The sequence below is a fragment of the Amphiprion ocellaris genome, chromosome 15 (genome assembly GCF_022539595.1).
Source record: "Amphiprion ocellaris isolate individual 3 ecotype Okinawa chromosome 15, ASM2253959v1, whole genome shotgun sequence".
Taxonomy (NCBI): domain Eukaryota; kingdom Metazoa; phylum Chordata; class Actinopteri; family Pomacentridae; genus Amphiprion; species Amphiprion ocellaris.
In genome coordinates this window covers 29,499,227-29,514,684 of record NC_072780.1, presented here as the reverse complement: position 1 = coordinate 29,514,684, position 15,458 = coordinate 29,499,227, and the positions used below count along the sequence as shown (strand labels likewise).

General features: G+C 40.2%; 1 protein-coding gene across 2 annotated transcripts in view; it reads right to left on the bottom strand.

The window, feature by feature from the left end:
• cica (capicua transcriptional repressor a) overlaps positions 1–15,458 on the bottom strand; it is a 55,315-nt gene that overhangs the window by 8,218 nt on the left and 31,639 nt on the right. Inside the window, exons 10-17 of one of the 2 annotated variants that reach the window (XM_023262134.3) lie at positions 13,443–13,575; positions 11,081–11,163; positions 8,879–9,686; positions 8,340–8,482; positions 6,992–7,152; positions 3,640–3,883; positions 2,093–2,375; positions 814–983 (exon numbers count right to left, since the gene is read on the bottom strand). In XM_023262134.3, coding sequence (XP_023117902.2) covers positions 814–983; positions 2,093–2,375; positions 3,640–3,883; positions 6,992–7,152; positions 8,340–8,482; positions 8,879–9,686; positions 11,081–11,163; positions 13,443–13,575 — 2,025 coding nt within the window. The remainder of the gene's footprint in view (positions 1–813; positions 984–2,092; positions 2,376–3,639; positions 3,884–6,991; positions 7,153–8,339; positions 8,483–8,878; positions 9,687–11,080; positions 11,164–13,442; positions 13,576–15,458) is intronic. The other variant, XM_023262135.3, reaches the window with a different exon arrangement.

Sequence of the window (15,458 nt, the reverse complement as noted above, 5' to 3'; positions counted from 1 at the left end):
GCTGGAAACTGTGAAGTGTCGTCTGTTCTCGTCTGCTTTCCAGGTGCAATTCATTCAATGAGCCTAATTTCAATGGAAGTCGGCCATGTGAAGCTACGAACTGATGTCCAACATTTGCACACAGTCAAAGCTGGGTTGCCCGGTTCTTTTCCACGCTCCAATGACGTGGTTTTATCATTTCTATTTTTTTCTTTTCCCCCACAATCTCCTTTTAAATTCTGTCTGAAAAATGGAAGAAAAGTTGCTATTTAACTCTACTCTTCTTTTTTCCTCTACTTTGACATTAACAACGCCAACGAGCGCCTGAGCAACACTTCATCTGCAGCTTCACAACAATGTAAATGGCCGTTTTGTAACTTTATTACTCGTAGTGTGAACGCAGCTTAACTTTCCTCTGACTTTCTGTAATGTCGGAGACTTATTTAGGAGGATATGCGGAGCAGTTTTTAGCACGTCTGCTGTTATGTGACGCTGGCGACGCCTCTGTGATAACACTGACTGGTTTGTGTATTATTATTGCTCTATATCCTGTTAAAATAAGCAATAAATGTGTTTGTGAAATGCATTTGTAAAATTCACAGATATTCCACGACTTACTTAGTTGTGAAATTTCACACTCATTTTTTTTTCTCTCTATGCATATTACAGACCTCAGGCAACCTAGTTAATAAACTCCGCTTCTCAGAGAAAGAAAAATTGACATGGAACTGTTAAAAACTGGCTTTTAAAGATCTTAAATCCAAACTTCAAGATATGTGGGGTTTGAAGAGGGAATAAATAAACAATTGGAGAAGATTTCAGCTTTTTTTTCACCTCTTTGCTGCTGTTGCTGTGGTCCTCTCTCTCCATCTCTCTGCCTCTCTTCTTATCACTGTTCTCCTTTATCCCTTTCTCCTCTTCTGCTTCACTTCGTTTCTCTCTGCAGTGTCCATCTCTCACATTTTCCTCTTTGATGCACACATTAATATCTTCTTCTTTTTTCACTGGAACAACAAAAGAAGACGATCATTTCAAATTCTGATACAAAAAGACTCAGCAACCTCACTCTAAGAGTTGCACGTTGCAACTTTCCGCTTGCCTTGCAGCTTCAGCCTTAATCCTGCAAACTCAGCTTCACGACAAGATTTTAACCTGGAAAACATTCATAGAAAAACAGACCGATTCTGCAACAATAATCAGGGTTTTTTTTCCTGGCTCAGACTGAGTCTTTAGAGGAGTCACTACACATGATGGTAAGCAGGATCAGTGCTGGTACAGCAAAGGCAGTGAGTCTGTTTTACTGTATTTGAGGGAAATCTATGCCTTTTTTTTTGTTATTTCTGACCACTTGAAAAACAAAAATGCCTCTAAGCTTGAGTAAAGGAAACCTACACCAACAAAAGTGGTATGAAAAATTGTAATGTTCAATTCCTGTATATTAATATTCAGGTTACTGACCCTTTTAAGCATACATTTCCAGATTTTTAACCGTTTTGTGTGTTAAGATCTCGGGTTTTAGCAGCTGTGTGTGTTAATTTTAAACAGTTTTGTGTGTTAATATCCATGTTTTTGATCGTTTTGTGTAATAATGTCCACGTTTTTGATGGTTTTGTGTGTTAATGTCCATGTTTTTGATGGTTTTGTGTGTTTATATCTAGTTTATTTTTAACAGTTTTGTTGCTACTATCAAGGTTTTTGACAGTTGTGTGTGTAAATATTCAAGTTTTAAACAGTTTTCTGCATTTTGGTGCTGGTGATTTTCCTATGATGTTTGCTAGAATTTGTTTAGGAGCACAAAAAAATTCATCTATGCAAGAAAAAAACATGCAACAGCATGTTTTTCACTGAAAAATTTCAAGTGAAAACCAATAAAAGCTAAGAAAATGTTGCCTGCATCCAATCAGATGGGATCATAGTTGATATTACTCATTACTATATTTAGTTTAGATATTAAGGGAAACAATATTTTGTATTCTATCCTAGAGGGAGAGATGAAATTCAAGATTTTTAAGGCTCTACATGAGGCTAAATGATTAGATGAGAAAATCCTCCAATAGCAAGAAGCCTACACTTGGATTTAAGACCAAACCAGTTAAAACCAGTGCAGTGTTACCTGTTGTGCCGCTGCTTGTACAGGTTTCCAGTGAGGAGCTCGACACCTCCTGAGCTTCGTCTTCATTCTGAGCATCCAGCTGGTTCTCCCGTTTCACCTCAACCTCCGTTCCGATGCTCGGCTGAGGAGTCGCCACTGCTGAACCCTGCACTGCTGCATCCAGTGGAGACGGAGGGTTTATCAGGTCCTGAGCTGGAGTCGTTACCGCAGGCGGCACCGCGGTCACCGATACTACACCAGCTGCCAGGGCAACGGTTGGCGCAGGGTAGATGGCAGTTAGTACCTGGAAGAAGAAAACAGCAAAACAAACATGTGAACATCATCTGATTTTTGCTCCTGTCACATTTTTACTCGCTGTGGGATAATTATGTATTGCAATATAAAGCCCTGCACCTCTATAGAAATTCAAAAATGTCTTCTGTGCTATAGGACACAGTTCTAACACTATGAATAATAAAAAAGAACAAACACAAAAGTTGTCTTTTGTGTTTTAAACAAAGAATTTTGAAAAAGTGGAATCAACATGAATGTTTAAACAATGCCCAGAAGTGTTAGCAATATTGGGGGAAAAACTGGTGACTATTTTCATTTTTACAACCTCTACAAACTCACAGGACTCTGCACATCATCTCTGCAAAGATGTTTCACCATGCTGTATGTATCTTTCAATAACTTGCTCCTCTGTTTACCAATTTTTTTTTTTTTAGTTTATTGATCCAATATTTTTCATTTTCCTCCCTTGTCATTTCCTCTCTGCTCTGACTAAACAGCAGTTCAGTCAAATATTTATTGAATTTTTGTCACAGAAAAATTATTTTTTTACAGGATCCTGTTGCAAACGCTTTATTTTGGGCAAACATTTTTTATTGAGACATGTAGGATGAAGTGATTTTGATCAAATATTCCAATTTCAAGTGTATTTTTGGTATTTTTCCTGATGAAACCGCATGTGTCACACCATATGTTCACAATGGATGAATCTTTCTGTTTTGGTGGTGTGACTTAGGCTTTTTTTTTTTTTTTTTTTTTTTTTTTTTTTACAGAAAACATGGCTTTCAAATCTGTCTGGTGGCTTTTGGCATTCTGAGGGTTACGACTTGTGAAATACACTCTGGTGTTCAGAGGCTTTGCGTGTTATTTCTGGTTTTCTAAATAAATGCGGCTTCTTTGAGATGAAAGCAGCCCTTGGCAGCATGTGTTCATACCGACGAACATGTGATGAGAGGGTCAACCACAGCAGAGATCGTGTAGTGACAAAAGTGGAAGTGAAATTGCAAATACAACAGCTTTTTTTAAATCGACTGTTCTTGCATGATTTATGCTGAGGTTTATTGTTTTATATTCCACTGAAAAAATACGGCTCAAGGTAGACATGTTAAGTACCTGCTAATGTTTAGCAGTGACTTCAATAACCTAAACACGTCTACAAATTGAAAATAATAACAGACAAAAACGCAGTCTACTTCTAATGTAAGTTTAGTTTAATTGTTCTATTAATAGGATCTACAGTGCAGTTTTAAATGTTTGCTAATAAAAACCGCCTTTACCTGTCGACTAGAGTTTGCTGCCGTCTGGCCCGGAGAAGTCTGCGACTGACAGTTCAGAGGCTGAGCTGGAGCTAACAGTGGCGGCTGACCGACGATCGGCTGAACCAGGGTTTGTCCGGCTGGAGCGATTGCGGTGAAGCTCAGGGTGGCCAGAGGTGACGGGAGATACGCAGGACCTGGAGGCTGTGGACCCTGCTGGGGCGTCGCTGCGGTGACTCCTGGGCCAGACTGAACGTAGGTGATCCTGATAGAGAAGAACGGCACAAGAGTCCAAAGTCAATAAAGTATTAATAGAACTCAGAAAAGTCAATGATGATGCCAGCAGTTAATACATTTTATGGTTCATTAGGTGACAATACAAACACGATTCAAACATGTTAAGACAGATCCTGATATTTACATATGTTCACAGCTGGAACAAGTAAATTTTGGGGATCCTTGCTTAAAAATGACAACAATAAGTTGATTATTTTCAAAGTTAACCAGCTTTTCTTTTACATTTGTTAAAATTTGGACCTTTTCAGACATTACTCTGACGTTGCTCCTTCGTCAACCTGTTAGAGTGATGCCATTCTGTCATTTTACGTTAATGTTCCTCAGGTTTATTCAGACATCTCCACCGCAGTAACCAAAAGAGCCACAGTTTGATATCTGTCATAACATGCATAATAATGCACCAATAAACAAAAGACAAAATGTAATTCTGCCATATAACCAATGTTTCATCTTGAGTTTCTAAACTGTGTCTATTGTACTATTCGCACAGGATTAGTATTACTGTGGATCTCTGGTAATTTGTGAATTACCCCAGGATGTCTATGTTTCTTTAAGCACATTCACACGGGATAAGCGAAGTCTGTATTTTACTAGAATTTACTTGACATTACAGCCTGGATATGATGTCAAATCTGTGCAGATCGCAACATCCGCTGTTGTCACATCCATGTGCAAAGTGGTCGGCCACAAGAAAATACAGACACCGGTCGCGAGAATAAACATTTAAAACATTAAAAGCCTATGTTGTAACAACGCTATTGTTAGGGTGTCGTTAGGTTTAGACACAAAATGGAAAGCTTGTGGTTTGGGTTAAAATGACCACTTTTAACGTGGTATGTAGTCGTCATGGCAACATATGTCAAAGCAGCAGTGTGACCTGAGAACAGTGGGCAGCGTTGTCGGGACAACAGGCCGTCAGGATGTTTGTATTTAGCCTGTTGAAAGATATGCTTACCGCATGCTGCTATGCATGTCATCCATCTCAATATCCTCCCAAATTTCCCTCTTCTTACTGATCTGATTTTGCTGTTTATGTGAATGGTCCACAGGTCTGTTGTATATCGGCCAAGTCCTGCATTTGCTCCTAAACTGCAGTCAATAATTTCCACCGCATCCTCCATAATTTAACCAAGAAAGATGTAGAAAAAGATGTGCAATAAAAAACAACAACTAATATACCCCCCCAGTCACTGAGGTGCAGATTCGCACGGGACGAGTATTGCCCCAGGACGTCGGTGTTTGGCGAAATATAGTAGGTAATTTGCGGGGGAATTATTACTTTACCAATTACCGACATGGTGCCTTCGCACGGGATTAAGATCACCGACCTCCTCTGCAATTATTACAAATCACCAGAGGTCCCCAGGTAATAATAATCCAGTGCGAATAGGACTTATGACTGTGAAAGTTCACCTGTCTGAGGTAAAGAAAAGTCTACAGTTTGACAAAACGTCAGATTCTGACAGATTCTGTCTTCATGTCGGGGATGATTTATTACTCCGCCAAGGAACAGGGGAGTGATGGGACGACTGGCGTACGTCTGTCTGTCTGTTAGCAACAATACTCAAAAACGGAATAACAGATTTGGATGAAATTTTCAGGGAAGGTCAGAAATGACACAAGGACCAAGTGATTAGATTTTGGCAGTGATGCGGCTTATAGTCTGCATCCACGGATTTGTTAAGGATTACTGTATCACTGTGAGATAGCGGCACAGCATCACTGTAACTATGACAACAAATGAACACTAAGTCAGCTGCCTGCTGGTGATCACATGATTGTGATCCTACTACAAATCCACCACTGCAGACTTATTGGGACTTGTTCGTTGGAAATGATACAAGGAACAATTGATTAAACTGTGGGGGTGTTTCTGAGTCCCATCAATTCCCGCCGTCCGCTACATATTTAAGTCATGCAATTCGGTATCCATACAAAACGTACACATGCAAAACACACGCTAGTGTTCAGCGCAAGGTCATTTTGTTTGTGGGTACATCTATATTAAATGGCGGCATTCGATGCTGCCATGATTTTTGCCACAAATTTTTTTCAGGATTTCATCCATTGGAAATGATACGACTGAGAAGCCTTGGCTTCATAAGTAATGAATGAATGAAGCTCTTTCTCTTTGGAGAAGCTAATATGGATCCTGCTACCATCTGATGCTGCAGGTATTTAATAAACGCGGTGGAAAGACTCCTACAAACAGCTCAAACTTGAACTTGTTTCATGGCTCTTACCCAGGTAGTTTTCTCCTGACTAGATGCTTGCTTGTGTTGTATCTACCCTCAGATGCACGTCGCTTTGGATAAAAGTGTCTGCTAAATGAAATTGTAGAACTGTAGCTGGAAGCAACAAACTAATCGTCAGCTACTGGTGAAGCTTTGACAAAACCTGGATTTTATTTTATTTTTTGGTAAGTCTCACGAATCTATCCTGTTATGACTCACTGCTGTAAAATTCAGTTTTTCTGGATATTTCAGTTTGTAAATGGTGTGAAATTGTAGAGCAAAGGTTTTGGCACACAAACTGTGTCGTTTTTGGATGAATAGTGGTGCTGAAGTCTGAAAAAAAAACGCCCCCAAATCACTACACACACAATGCAAAATCTGTGGTTTGTGCAGGTCAGACTTGTGTCATATTGAAAGTGATGCAGAAACGTTACTAGGTCCAACCTAGCAAGATTGCTGTCATGACTTTAACTAAAAACTGAGCAGGGTTTCCACTCAGACATGAAGCCGACATGCTCAGATGCCGTCAGATTAACAGAAAGCAGTGCATGTTTTAAAAGGTACTTTTTTTGAAAATTGACAAAAGGACGTTTAAATCTGTGTCAGGGTTCACTTTGCTCCGAGTGATAATGGAGATCCACCATGTCCTGACTTTCTGTATCAACATTTATTGTACGTTAAGTAATGTTATGACCCGGCCGGAATGGAAATCTGACAACATCTTTAAACGCTGTTGAACTCGAGTATGTCAGAAGCCTCTGTGAGCAGCTGATGCATTAGCAGAGGGAGATTCAGTCAGGTGCGTGTTGCTGTCTTTCAGGTGTTGGGCCTGCGTTAGTGACCTGGTGGGTGGAGAGGTCAGAAGAACGGTCTGTGGGGGCGCAGCACCGGGAGCCATCACAGTTGCCACGGAAACAGGAAAGGGGCTCCCAGGATGCACTGCTGCTGCGCCGCTCGGGTGAACGTTGGTCTGTACCACAGGCATGGGAGCGATCTGGATGATCTGAGAGAAGGGGAAAGACAACCGGATTTTAGCTTTTTTAAAAAATGTTCTATCTTATTTGTTATTTGTCACTGTATGTATCCTGTGAGACAAACTTCTAAATATCACATACAAAAGTCGAAAATGTTCATTGCAAGTTACAGTACAATTAAATTGCTTGTTTTGTCTGAGTAGTATTTAGACTCACTATTTTTTTCCCAGTGTTGGTAACATCTGTGAGCTCTTGTTCATGTTGACTCCAGGTATTTTAAATTTTTGTAAAAATAAATAATCAAGGAAATTCAACTACAGTTTTTTAGTTATTTTTTTAAAATGATTTAACTTTGTCAAACTGCGAAAAAGGTATGTTTGAGTTCTCTTTACTTCTAGTCATGCTGTTTCGACTGAGGTGCAGGACTTTATATTGAAAAGAGAAAAATGAGACTACAGTGAGTAAAAATGTGATAGGAGCAAAACTACACTCAGAAACTTCTTTAGGTTCAAAGGGTTAATACTTTGGATTTTGTCCAGCATCATCATTATTTTAAATTTTATTTCAACATTTAAGGATCCTGGTGTTTACTCTAAGTGTTCTTCAAGATGCTAAGGTAAAGAAATCAGATTTTACTGTGAAAATTAATTATCAGTAGATAAAAACAGCTTTATCATCACATGGAGAACGTCAGCTGTTTTACATTTATTTTAACAATCATTCGGTTATTGATTGTTAATGTGGCAGCTGACGGTTAAACTCAAAGTCAAAATTGTTAATCAAGCATCTTTAAAATAACAGAAGTTGAACCAAAGTGCTGTACTATTAATATAACAGGAAATGAAACATAGTAAAACACAAAAAAACATCTTAGTAAATGTACAAAAAAAAAAAAAAGATCATAAGAATAAAAGATAAAGCAGATAAAGTCAGGGTGTCTGCTTGAATCAAATGCAAACAAAAAAAGGTTTGTCTTAAGCAGCAATATTAAAGTTTCCAAAGTCTGATTAGTTCCCACAAGAAACGTTAAACTGTTTCAAAAAATGTAAGTTCAGTATTTAAATTTGCATTTTTAACATTTTCTTCATGTTATCTTCATTTACATAAACATGAGTCGTCTCCCTGTAGTTTTATTGCTGTTGAGGATTTAACCACCTCGCCACCTGTCAGAAAACAGGGCGGCGTCTCTCTGCCTTTAGATGTTTGTTTTCGTTACCTTGTTTCCTGTGGAAGGGCCGTTCTGCACAGGAAGAGGCGGAGCCACCAGGGAGATGGAAGGATGGGGAGGAGTAGACCCTGTTCTCACTGTTGCCATGGGAACCAACATCTTGCTCTGCAAGACTGGCGACTGGGTTTGGACTAATGAGTGAGAAGGAGAAGAGAGAGACGGAGAGCGTTAAATCAGTCGGCGCGAGGAACAGATGAGTCGAGTCAAAAGAGGTAAAGACGGCACAGGAGCGACGGTGGGCGGAGACACTCAGATACTGATATAAGTGAAATTCCTGGCTGATGATAAAGTGGAATAGCATCCTGTTGCTTCTGACTCTTAGGAACAGAGTGATTAAGGCGTGGGTGGGCGGTGGGCTCTCACAAATCATGTCAGCAGTCAATCATCTCCTGTTTATGTAATCAAATCTGCTAAAATAAGTCAAGGGAACAACAGCAGGAAGGAAAAGCAAAGAGAGAAACACATTTCTGAGGAAACTGTGATTTGCTCAGTTTTTTCTGTCGGCCAATCGTTGCTCTCTGTCTCACCTCTAGTCGTGGGGCCGACTCTGATTCCTGCCCCTGAGTGCACACCATTGGCCAGGGTGGCATTGGTGGGCAGGGAGAGGATTTGCTGGTGGGTGAGTTGAGGGGAGGACGGGCCTTCTGCCGGCAGGACGTACTGGACCTGAGCTATCGGCTGGGGACAGGCGGGAGGTGTGAGGGTGGCAGCAGAGGGGAGGAGCTGGGGCTGCAGGACAGGGAGGGGAGTTTGGGTGCTGTGAGGGGTGAGGAGCTGCACTGGCTGGGACCCTCCCAGAACTAGACTAGTGACCAGGCTGCTGCCTCCCACAGTGGTAACACTGACTGGGCCGGGGGAGGAGGACGATGACAGGTACCCACCCCCTGCGGCGATCGGTGTGCCTCCTCCGATCAGCAGAGTGGCCTTCTTGTCCAGGGTGATGGCTCCCTCCACCGGCTTGCTGGCAATGGGGATGGGGGTGCTGGCGATGGGCCGCACCACGTTGGTCACCATGGTGGGAGCCATGCGGACGCCGCCGAAGACCGGAGTCAGACCCTGCTGAGGCAGACTGAGGGGAGTCTGGGTGGACGTGGAGCCGGTGATGGACAGAGAGGAGACTCCACCTCCCTCTCCTCCACCTGCTGCTGCTTCCTCTCTTCTGGGGCCTCCATCGCTCCCATCATCTCCATCCACGCCTCTCTTTCTCTTCTTCTCAGACCCATCTTCAGCACCTCCTCCTCCTCCTCCGTTCCCCTTAGTCGAGGTGGAGTCAGAGTGAGGGATGGAGGGGGAGGAGGAGGGGAGAGAGGAGCGAGCCACTGGCTGGAAGCCATGCTGGAGGGAAGACAGAGGCACCGAGATCAAAGCCAGGAAAGTTACTATGTGAAGCTCTTCTCTTCTTCCTGAACACAAGTTTCTTAATTTACAGTAACTTTGTAAAATCTGTGGGTTTTTAATGCTTAATGGGAATAAAGAAACCGTTGATATTTAGCTCTTTGAAGTTTGTTTGCCCTTAAAAATCAAAAAGGGGCATGTTGATCTGGATGACATTTATGATGAGGATCAAACTCTTCAGAGAAAATAGATTTAAAACAAATTAAACCCCAAACAATATGCTGCAGAATTACACTGTTGATAAACAGTTTAATGCTGCTCTGGAAAGCTCAACACTATAAACCGAGCTACACAGATTTTATTGTTATTTATCCTTTGTAGGAAATGACTTTGTTACAGCAGCTACAAACAATCATAGCCAAGAACCCACATCTGGCCCTGAACATGAAACATTCCCTCACAAAATTATTCACTGGGGCACTGAAACATACTGATAAAACCCCCAAATCAATTTTATAATACAGACATTTTTGCAGCACAGCTTTGTACCAAGTCTTACACTGTATAGTAATGTAATGGTGAAATCTCTCTCAAAGCAAAGCCCGCTGTGAAAAGTCATCTGAAAAGCTATAATCACAGTCAAGAACCCACATCTGACTCCAAACATGAAGTATTTCCTTCACAAAATGGCTCACAGAAGTACTAAAAAACTGCTCAAGTCTAATTTACAGCTGACAAAATCTCCACACTAGTTTAAAAAAAAAAAACACACATTTTTTTACAGAACAGTTTTTTGCAAAATTTTGTACTGAATATCATAATAATGGGAGAAAGTAGAGACATGGCTATCTAGCAAAATCTCTCTCAAAGTGAATCTCACGGTGAAGAGTCATTTGAAAAGCTACAATCACAGTCAAGAACCCACATTTCACACTGAACATAAAATAGTTTCTTCCCAAAAGAGTACTACAATGTACTGATTCCTTATTTAGATCTGACAAAAACTCCACATTAGTTTAAAAAAAATAGACATTTTTTTTACAGAACAGCTTTTTGCTAAATCTTATACCAAATATCATAATAAAGGGAGAAAGTAGAGACATGGTTACCCATTAAAATCTCTCTCAAAGTGAATCTCATTGTGAAAAGTCATTTGAAAAGCTACAATCACAGTCAAGAACCCACATCTGACACCGAAGATTAAGTATTTCCTTCACAACAGAGTTCTAAAATGTACTAATGCCTAATTTACAGCCGACAGAAACCCCAAATCAGTTGTAAAAATCTGACATTTTTTGCTAAATCCTATACTAGATATCGTAATAAGAGAGAGCAGAGACACGGTCACCCAGTAATCCCACCGGGAAAAGTAATTTGAGAGTCACTGCACCTACCTGTCCATCTGGCTCATCCTCATCGCTGTCTGTCACTCTTTCTTTACACTTGAGGTCGATAGAGCCTTCAGGGCATGAATCCTCTGTGGACGGATAGCAGAGGTTTGTTTTAGCAACACAACAGCGTTTTGGCAAACATACTTTTAACTGCTCCCTGGGAGTGATTTCATTTGCAATCAGAGCAAAGTCAGGGAAACAACCCAATAATTGTCAAGTGAATATGAAGCAAGCTTTTGAAATGTTGCAAAAAATAAAAATAAGAAAATGGAATTAGGCTTGTTTCCATTAACTGCTGTGGAGCCAATAAACTAGGCCACATAGTGTTGTCTGAAGGTGGCGCTATAGGCTACAATACACATGGCTGGAATAAACAGAGTAGAAGAAGCCAGAAAAACACCTCAAACAACATGGTTTTTACTTCAAACTACGACCAGAACTGCCCTTACAAATCGTGCGCTGTTTCATGCAGTATATATCTAATTAGGACATTCTACTTTGTCTAAAATCATGCCTGAAACTTTGACTGTCTCAGTCTGTAATGTGAAATAAACTATCATCTGTCTGCACTCCTGGTGGCTCAGGTTTGTTTATATTTGCATGAAACACTGTGATGTAACTGTGCAGAGAATTGTTGGTCAAAATGATCAGAAAAGCATGCTGGCTAGCATACTTTAAAATCCGAGCAGATGTAGCAGGACAACCTGGTATTTTCTACATTTATTAGGACATGCAAAATCTTTTTTCTGGCATAATATTACATATATTAGGATGGATATTCGAACGCATCCTAAAATCTTAAAGAAACAAATCCAACTTGATCAATTTATGAGAGGAACAATTAAAGAGAAGCCTTAAAGAATTGTTTTCAGTAAAGAAAGTTGTGATTATTCTTTTATGTCAGCTAGAATCGGACATGTTTCATGTTATCTGGAGATAAAGTCAACGAAAGAAACAGCAAAACAGTCAAGTGAGTTAAATGTTCGTGACGTCAGAACCTTTTCAGAAAAGGTGGTTTTAGCTACCATCATGCACATCAACTACTTTTCAAAAATGTCAAAATTCACTTCAAGCGAGCCTAAAAATGTTTTTGCAAAAGCTGTGGAAGTTTACTTAATTTTTACCACTTCCATGAACTTTTTCCAATGTGATACTTCAAATTCCATCCATCCATCCATCCATCATCTATACACCACTTAATCCTCACTAGGGTCATGGGGGGGGCTGGAGTCTATCCCAGCTGACTCAGGTGAAGGCAGGGGACACCCTAGACAGGTCACCAGTCTGTCACAGGGCTACATACAAAGACAAACAATCACTCTCACATTCACACCTACGGGCAATTTAGAATGATCAATTAACCTCAGCATATTTTTGGACTGTGGGAGGAAGCCGGAGAACCTGGAGAAAACCCACGCATGCACAGGGAGAACATGCAAACTCCATGCAGAAAGATCCCGGGAAAGCCGGGACGTGAACCTGGGATCTTCTAGCTGCAAGGCGAAAGTGCTAACCACTACACCACTGTGCAGCCCGTGATACTTCAAAATGCGCAGAATAATACATTATGGAAACACGACCATGGTCTGCCATCTGCAGGAAAGAAAGGTGAGGGCTGCTACAATTATGACAACCTACAGGCAGTCGGTGTTACAACTGCAGAGTTTTTCTTGTTTTGTGCCACTTTTTTGTTGTTTTTCAACTAGAAATGTAACATTTTGAATCCAGACAAAGGAACTATGTGCACATCCATTTCATTAGGCAGGTGCGTAGGAGATGGACAAACATATCCGAAAGTTTCCAACAGACTCCCGCATACTGTTGAATGTGCCAAAACCCTTTTATTAGCTACACTTTGGTGCCAGACGTTCATCAGACAAAATTCAAGTTTGCAGGAGTCTGTTGGGAACATTATAATCTCAAAAAAATCTCAGAATTTCATTAAAATATTCAGTGATATTTCTCCTCATTCCATTTCCAACTTTTTATAATGTAATACTTTAAAATGCACACAAAAATGTATTATATGGCAACAGGCTACTGATTAAGCCTGGGCAAAATCAGGAAAAGCTGCCTTCAAACTGCCAGAAACACAATCAAATGGCAACTTTGGTGCTGCTGTTGCTGCTAAATCTTAACAGTAGTAATTAACAGCCAGCTGCTGCTGCTAACGAGATGACACAGCTTCTTTTTTTAGCTTTTAGGTGTTTCACTGACACAATCATCGTGACTAAGACGGCTGAAGTTCAGCGACTTTTTCAGACACACACTGACCATTGTGGGAACTGAAACTATCACTCTGTGGTTATGAAAGAGCTTCTCTAACCACCACTAACTAAATCACTCTGCTGATAGTGTAACTCACCCATGACATCATCGTCGCCCTCTTCCTCACAGATGACCATTCGCTCTTCATCACTGGTCACGTCCTCGCTGGCTCCACCCTGGTACAGCGACGGAGGCGGCGGCCGGTTGCGAAACAAACTTGCTCCATCCTCCTGGCACAGAGAAAAGAAGACATGAAATATTCACTGGTCTCTAGTTTCAGAGATTTTCTAATACATCTCGGTAGTAGTTCTACAATTCTACAATTTCATTTAGCAGACGCTTTTCTATAAAGCGACGTACATCTGAGAGTGGATACAACACAAGCAAGGATCTATTCAGGAAAAAACAACCTGGATAAGAGCCACAAAACAAGTTCAGTAGTTGAGGCAAACTTAATATATTTTGTAAGAAAGTGATGATAAACTCTTCAGACAGAGATAATATAGCTATTATTAAAGCATTCATGCATATACGGCTTCGCCAGTGGCATTAAAGAAATGCCTTCAAACAAAAGTGCTCACATACAGGCCTACTCCTCTGTGATTAGGAGCGAAGCAGCAAACACCACAGTCTCGTACCTTCAAAGGAGCTAAAAAAGTAGAGAGAGAAACCTTTGAAGTTGGAAGCAGTGCTCCCCCAGAGCTTTCACTGGGTTTTCAGCAGCGGCAACTCCAGCCCTCACACAAAGAACCAAGTGAGTCCATTTGAACCGTTTTTGAACAGCGTGCTTTCAGTTGTAGAGTTCAACCAAAATGCTCTGCAGTCTGAAGGACGCACGTCTGCCGTCTGTGAATAGACGCTCACATTCACACTGACACTGGCAGCAAGGCTTGTGTATTTATAAAGAAATAAATCTGTCTGCTGCTTTTATTGTCCGCTCTTTTAATTCTTTATGCTCTTGGAAGCATTGAAAGAATATAATAAACTCGACTAATCATAATTTTCTTGAACAGTACGATCTAACACAAGCCGTGATTCTACACGATCTTTAAGCGAATTGAAACAAACTTTTTAAAAGTTGTAAAGTTTTTTTTTTTTTTTAATAAAGAAGAAGAAGAAAATGTGAATTGAGCTTATTTCTGTTAAGTCTGACTATCATTTAAAAGTTTGGGGTCACTCAGAAATGTCCTTATTTTTGAAAGAAAAGCAGTTTTTTTCCAGTGAAGACAACATTAAATGAATCATAAATCCAGTCTAGACATTGTTAATGTGGTAAATGACTGTTGTAGCTGGAAACAGCTGATTTTTAATGGAATATCTCCATAGAGGTACAGAGGAACATTTCCAGCAACCATCACTCCTGTGTTCTAATGCTACATTGTGTTAGCTAATGGTGATGAAAGGCTCATTGATGATTGGAAAACCTTTGTGCAGTTATGTTAGCACATGGATAAAAGTGTGAGTTTTCATGGAAACATGAAATTGTCGGGGTCACCACAAACTTTTGGACAGTAGTGTAAATCATCCTAAATCCTCAGGAGCCTTCTGCTTGACCATCTGTGATTTGTTTGGAACTTTATTTATCATAAATTATAGATATGTAAAACAGCGTCTGTGAAGTTTTAGATTCAAATATCTAGTAAATTGCAATCATCAGAGACTACTTGATCTACTTGTTGAATGTTGTATCTTCTGAATGAATGACGTGATGAAAAATAGCTGAAAATGTCAGGATTTTTAATATTTTCTGAGATGTTATCATTCAAACATAGAGTCAATTTTCAATGTGCAAAAAAACATGCTGAAAGTGGTTTGAGTTTTTTTTTTAATCTCAGTAAGTATTTGAGATATAAAGATAATATTTCACAAATATCTGTATAAATGTCTATATTTTATGCTAAAAAATGTTGCAGGCAAATCAGAGACGGTAGAGCAGAAACTGTTCTAAAAATGTGATATGAGATGGAATGACAGCAACAGAGTGTCGTAATACAGAAAGAGCGAAAAACAAATCCAGCGGTTTGCCACCGGCTAAAAAAATCAGAAAGAAGAAGATAAAACAAACAAAACTTTGTTTATTTATGATAGAAAAGTGGAGAGAATTGTTTTCAAT